At 38.8% G+C, this 6,533-nt stretch overlaps 1 protein-coding gene across 5 annotated transcripts; it reads left to right on the forward strand.

The window, feature by feature from the left end:
• Positions 1–383: 383 nt before the first annotated feature.
• Positions 384–4,689, forward strand: LOC125718976 (uncharacterized). Of its 5 annotated transcripts, XM_048993336.1 has the most exons (6): positions 384–881; positions 1,730–1,924; positions 1,998–2,150; positions 2,244–2,336; positions 3,656–3,957; positions 4,246–4,689. In XM_048993336.1, exons 2-6 carry the CDS (start codon positions 1,733–1,735, stop codon positions 4,247–4,249), a joined length of 744 nt encoding a protein of 247 aa, XP_048849293.1. In that variant the 5' UTR covers positions 384–881; positions 1,730–1,732; the 3' UTR covers positions 4,250–4,689. The 5 variants fall into 5 exon arrangements, 2 of the variants coding, with proteins under 2 accessions (XP_048849293.1, XP_048849292.1); XR_007384992.1 differs by having other exon boundaries at positions 2,018–2,150; positions 3,656–4,689; XM_048993335.1 differs by having other exon boundaries at positions 3,656–4,689.
• Positions 4,690–6,533: the final 1,844 nt, after the last annotated feature.

Genomic DNA, 6,533 nt, shown 5'->3' on the forward strand with positions numbered 1-6,533 from the left:
CACCCTGCTGAAGCTCAGATAGGGTGTAAAGTCGCAGGTCAAAAGGCTCTGGTGAGTTGTCAAGTCGCAGCCCAAAAGTTGTTGATGGTATCGGTGGAGACCAGAATGTGATCCACTGAGGGTTGGTTTCAGCGTTGTTCAGCAGCAGTCCAAAAGTATGTTCATCTGTCAGAGGCAGCCAGGACAGTCCCGGCTGCTTCAGGAGGTGTCGGGAGGGTCGAAGTTGTCACACGCCATTGCTCGCTGGGGAGGGGTGTCTCATCTGGTGTGCTGGCTCACAGGAGTGATGGGTATTAATACAATTTCAACATGGTTAAGTACAGACTTCTCTCATCTTATTGGTTGTTATTGGCAGAAGTGGGTTAGCCTAATGATTCCCTGCACTGTAATCCCAAAAGTTATTTGCATTCAAATGGTTTAGCTATAATCACTGATGGTAATTAATTTTCTCTGTAAAACTAAAATCATATTACTGTGTCAGACAGAACTCATTGGTTGAAGCTTTTTGCACTTAACCTATATTGTTTTGCATGTGATGCACTAAAATGAATACATTTAACATGGTTCTTTCTATTTTAAGTTTATTCTAATAAATAGTTTAAGTTCAATTTTTATAAGAGAATAAGTTTTAAACTCAACAATCAAATAATAAAAGTAAATTTGATGTTTACTGATTATGTTTAGTTGAAAGTACTTTCACTATTTTTAAGTTTTTGTTGCCCCTCCCATATTTTTCCCGCTGGAACCGAAGAGACTTCTGGACTTGTTTGTCAGAAGAAATGAAGACAAGTCGTTTTTGGTGGTTTTGCCAGGGCTTGGACATGTTTGTTTCAGTCTTCAGTCGATAGGGAGTACTTTTCCTCAAACCTTCACGCAAACTGGTGAGTTAAATCTTTGTATTTCAACGTTAAGCAAAAATAGTTGCATGTTACATTACGCAAATGTGCACGCTAATTCAATCTACAGTGAACCCTCGTTTACCGCGTTACGTCCCAAAAACAACCCGCAATAAGTGAAATCCGCAAAGTAGTGAAAAGTATTTATTATGTAAGGAATAATTGACGACGGGCCGTTGATTATTAGAAAAATAATGCACACCCGAGGTGGTGATTCGCGTCGTGGCCGTTACACCTCGGGTGTGCATTATTTTTCTAATAATCAACGGCCCGGAGTCAATTATTCCGCTTATACTACGGTTGCCACACATCAAGACATCGATCAGATGATATATTTCAAGGGATTCGTCCGGTTTTTCTACTTAAATCGCTATTGTGAGTAGGATTATTTCTTCCGCATCTCATCCAACGACTCTTTTGCGAGTTCCAAAACGTCATTTTAAAGCTGGCGATGGAGGCTTGAGCCGTTGATAGCAGACTAATGCAGTTAATAATGAAGTTATTAGAAAGAGAGCGAGAGAGACAGAGACACGCAGAGAGAGAGAGAGAGAGCCTACCCAGAAGACGAGGACATTGATGATGTAGCAAAGGCCTTAGTAGCGGAACATCCATGCCTCAAAGAACGAGGCTCATCATCTGGCTATCAAGGTTGGAAGAACAGCCTTAAATTTAAAATGGGCAACTACAGAAATGATATGCGCAAGCTGGGACACCCAGATGTAACTGTAAATGCTGGCAAACGTGGAAAATGCAATTCTGATGGTGAACCTCCACACAAAAACATAAAGAAACCACGAAAAGGAGAAGTAAACTACCTCCCAGACTTCCCACAGGGAATGGATAGCGCTAGTCTTCAAACTTCCCGAGAAGCCATGGTTGATGAAATGAAGAAAAAATCTCCGGATGTTTCCATCATAAAACATGCCATGAACACCACTTTTGCCTTAAGAAGAGCAGAAGTAGTGAAGGATAAGCCTGACATCAGGCAGATGGTTCAGCGGTGGCCAGCGCTTTTTACTGAAAGCCAGGTTTGTGATTTTATTTTATGTTTTTCATCTAGTTTTAGTATTTTTGAAAATAATAACTGGGCTTGTTTTAAAGGTCAACTTGGAATTCACCAGAATTACTGGAAAAAGCCTCATAGGAGAATTCTTTTCTGCTCTGGATGGTCTGTATCCTGGCTTAGAAGAGGTCTTCACGAGAAAGACAGGACGTGTGGGCCAAGAACTGGCAGACCTTCGGAAGCAAAAGCAGGTGAGTTGGCATCATATTTTATTCTTTTATTTGTACAGCATGTCTCATCTCATGAGTTAGAGTGGTAAATGTGTCTGTTTTAACATGTTGCAGAGCATGGAGCCCACTGTCAACAGATGTTACGCCTTGAGGGGACTTCCAATTATTCTTGGGGACAATGCCTCCAAGTTCTTAACGAGTCAAAAAGTAAGTATATAGGAATATTGTAATTTTACCTTTTCTTTTGATATACTGGTTTATTAATTTACCATATTCCAAAAACATACACACATGGGTCTAGATTTATTTATTTTATTATTTTTATTGTTGATTTACACAGGTATGTCTCTTGAGACTCTGAGTCGCATTTGCAAGAGAGACCTTTTAACAGTTTTTACAAATCCTGTAAAACATACAATGTAGTCAGAGTCCTTCACATGGTTTTTAAAATGTTGATGGGTAATAAAGCTGTCCACAGACTATAGATATTATTGTTCCCAAAATGAAATAATTTTTCATGTACACAGCGCATAAATAATAAAGAAACAGACAAAACAACAACAATCATACTGTAGACAGAGTACATTGGGATCTGCTGTTAAGAAAAATGAGCCTTCCTTCATTTTAGTACCATGTACAGTACCTCTATACTGAGTGTAGAGGGTTGAGCAGGGAAACCACCTCATATAGTAGTGATTTGGACATGGAGGGATAGAAATTGCAACTTAAATTACTTTAAGATCAGCTTTGAAGTGTTTGCTTTGCTTTTGGCCCAAATAGGTCACACAATATTTTAATCCAGAATGTTTGGACACAGTTTATATTTCATGCAAAATTTAGTTGTTGTTTTTTTGTCTGAAATTAAATGTAAATTAAATGTATGCATAATTTCTAGAAATGTTGAAACATTAGATTAAGCAGAGGAATAGAGCTAAATTTGGATATTCCACAAATTGGGCAAAATCATTGTCCAAAACAAAGTAAAAAATAGTGCTGAAAATGTCATCAAAACATGCAGTTAAATGTGAGAAAATATTACACAGGATGGTCCATTTGGTAAATGTAAAATTGTAAAGGTACCCACAGATAACAAAACATTTTGTTTCTGCACTCTGATAAAAGCCACCTTGGCTGAAATGCATTGGGTAATTTTTTTAATTGAAGGCCATGATAAAATAAAGGCTTGTAACTTTTTCATAACAGACAGAGTGCCTTGGTTTTTGTTTATTTGTCTGTGGGTACCTTTACAAGTGGACCAGAGTAGAAGAGTGAACCAATGGACGGTGTTAGATGAAGCTCATCATCTTTATTTCAAATGTAAAATGCAGAGGACAAACTTCATTATACAGTTGTATAATGACAATAAGCCTTACAGATTCCCCAGATTTTCCGTTTTTTTTTTTTTTTTTACAATTAACTTGTACTTAAATAATAAACAGCATTTATAGAAATACAATACTTTGACCTTTTATACTTGTGTTACTCTCCACCAACAGGTTAACTCACTGTTTTTCCCCCCTCTGTAGAATGCTGCTGATGGTGACCTTGAAATCCCAATAGGAATCATCTTCAATGGTGAAAACGGAAGTCCAGAGCAAGAACTGAACCCCTCCCAACTGGGGATCCTTCTAGAGGGCAATGTGGTTATGGATTCCATCTGCAGTCTTCCTTTGGCAATGTGTCTCCTGTTCGGACTGACTTATGCACTCCACTTGGAGTACCCAAAGTGCATGAAGAATACCTTCCTGTTTATCCAGCAGATTATGCTGAATCTGGGACGAAACGATCCTCCTCCAAAACTCCAAAGGCTAAAAAATGAGCTTTCAATGTGAGATACTGAGATATGTTCTTACCTTAGCTTTGAAGAGTTGATGCATACCAGTAACCCTAGTGCACTCTGAAGCATAGACTGAGTTACTGGGGGGATGAAGAAGTGCTCCTACAGTGTTATTACACCTTGTAATATAGTACCCCTTCTTATCGGCTTAGAAAATCCACACATTAAATTTAGTTAAACTAAACTTGGAAGAGTGTCACTTTGAGGCTTTGCTCCATTTGCATGACTGAGGGCACGCACAAAGACAAAACTGGTACACATCAACTCGTCAAAGCTAAGGTAAGAACATATCTTATGTAAAATCAGTGACCTATTCCTTTAATTTCATTGTCTCGCTGGGGCCATTCCTTATTCCATAGTTTTTATTTTTCCAAGTTAAAATATTTGTGGAAATAAGTTTTACTGTTACAACTTGTTACCCAGAGTGTCACACCAAAGTTCTTTACTTGTGATACACAGTTTTATCTGTTTAAAAGGATTGTTTTAAAGAAAATGTTTTATATGAAGTTCAATTGTGCACTTGTTTCACTTACTGTGAAAAAAAAACTACCTCAGAGACCACAAATAAGTTCTTGTCAAAAAGTGTCTTGGAATAACTGAAATATTGAAATAATGTTTCTGAAAGAAATGTTTTCTTAGAAGCGCCATGTGTAAAAATTGTAATACTGTTCAAAGGAAAACAAAAGTCTTGTTTTGTTATAAATAAAGTAAAAAAAAAAAACACTTTAGTGTTCTTTGGTTTTGAGTGTGTTTGCCTTGACATATTAAGTTTTAGTAATAATAATACATTTAATTAAAAGACGCTTTTAATTAAACAATATGCAAAAAAATGAGTTTTGTAATATTAGCACCACTTAAACAATTGAGTTTTTTCTATTAGTATTAAGTTAACTGTACTTAAACAAATTATTCTTTAAATATTGAATACTTAAACAGTTTAGGTAGTGATGACTCAATATAGTACATTGTGACAATTTTACTTTTAAGTTTACTCTACTAAATCAGTTGATTTTTGGTTTTGGGTTGATTACTCAAATCATTTGAAGGGAATCGGTTTCCTCAAACGATTTAAGTGGATTGAACTTATCCGGGTTTACAGTGTGCCGACCATACTCTGTTCAAACTTTTTCTCGAGTTTTATGCAAATACATTCATTATGTGAGAATACGCTGCTCAGAGCACCATGCTTGCGATGACTCGACGTTTTGTGTGGAGCCCATGTTGGGATTAGCAGTGTTAGGTTGCGGGGAGAGGGTGTCGCTAGGGTCATCAAACTCCTTGAGGGCTCTGTCTGTATGAGATCGGCAACAATTTGACCGCTGGTAGCCGTTTTGTTTCCAATTTGACCGCTGCTTGACAGTTGGAGTCGGCTCTTTTAAGGGATGGTCTATGGCTGTACGTGCATACTCTGCAGGAGAGCGCATGAGCTACAGGCCGAATGCCGGACGCTCATTTTAACAAGGATTGCCCATGTTATTCCTTGATTCTAATTGTGAAAATGCTTAGGGTACTTTACTTTATTATTCACATTGGCAGAAAAGTGCTTCATTACTTAAACCCTTACAACCATAATGTTTTTTATTTTAAGTAATAGGCGCACTGATGATGCCGCTATTTTGAAATGGGATGTCTGCATGTGTGCTCATGTGCAAGATCGGGGATGTCTCGGGCAATCATTTCGACTGCGTTGTTCAAACAGACTAGCCGCATATTGCCGAGCTCCGGGACTTGCTCATTTTGCCTTTTAGCTACCGTTGGACTTAAAGGTTATTCCTCCTAAAAGTTCGCTATTTAAATGCCTTCTTCAACCTAACACTGGTAAATACCGCTAAAGTCTTTCTTCTTCTTTAAACATGTTGCTTAAATGTAATGACTTTAAGTGTTTTCTTCTTTTAAAATGACGTGCTGTATGTTAATTAGTTTCGCTTGTGCTTGTTTAAACTCAGCATTTGCTCTTCTGACAGTGTTTCATTCGGTCATGTTTGTATTTGTTTAAATTCCGTCTGCTTTTTTTTTTTGTTTTTAAAAAATAACACTAACATTTTTCTTCTTTGGTTCCTTCTTCTTTTAAAATACGCCGTGGCACTTGTGCCTACTCCTAACAACACATGGCTATGGCTGGACGGACTCCCGCGGGACACAAGGTCACACATAATATTTTTTTTGGGGTGGACTGGTGTTGGGAACTTCTGCCACATTCCAGTCTTGGTAGAGGGGGTCGCATGTTCCGCCCTGGTGGACACAGGTTCCAGGCCAGACATTGTCCCAGGTGACGTGCTGCTGGAGCCTACGTCTGTCCAGTTGGGCACTGTCACGGGGGAGCTGCCGTCTATGAAGGGGCAGGGTCTATTGACACTCACTGTGGGAGGCCGGATTGTGTGCTATCCAGTGTGAGTGGCAGATGTGCAGGACCAGTGCATTTTGGGCTTGGACTTCCTCAGGGGAATGCCCTGCCTATTGGACTTGCAGGGTAACTCACTTTGTTTTCCAGAGGGGTCTGTTATCCCCATGGTCCCTGATACCATACCTGTTCATTTTGTGGTGCCAACAACACATGTTCTGGGGGG

Source organism: Brienomyrus brachyistius, chromosome 23, assembly GCF_023856365.1.
Source record: "Brienomyrus brachyistius isolate T26 chromosome 23, BBRACH_0.4, whole genome shotgun sequence".
NCBI classification, from domain to species: Eukaryota; Metazoa; Chordata; class Actinopteri; order Osteoglossiformes; family Mormyridae; genus Brienomyrus; species Brienomyrus brachyistius.

What these genes read in the sequence shown, in the direction of transcription:
- LOC125718976 (XM_048993335.1), top strand. Translation starts at nt 1,733, where the DNA reads ATGGATAGCGCTAGTCTTCAAACTTCCCGAGAAGCCATGGTTGATGAA. An exon ending in CGCTTTTTACTGAAAGCCAG is followed by an intron (nt 1,925 to 1,997) that starts GTTTGTGATTTT and finishes CTTGTTTTAAAG; the next exon opens with GTCAACTTGGAATTCACCAG. An exon ending in AGTTCTTAACGAGTCAAAAA is followed by an intron (nt 2,337 to 3,655) that starts GTAAGTATATAG and finishes CCCCCTCTGTAG; the next exon opens with AATGCTGCTGATGGTGACCT.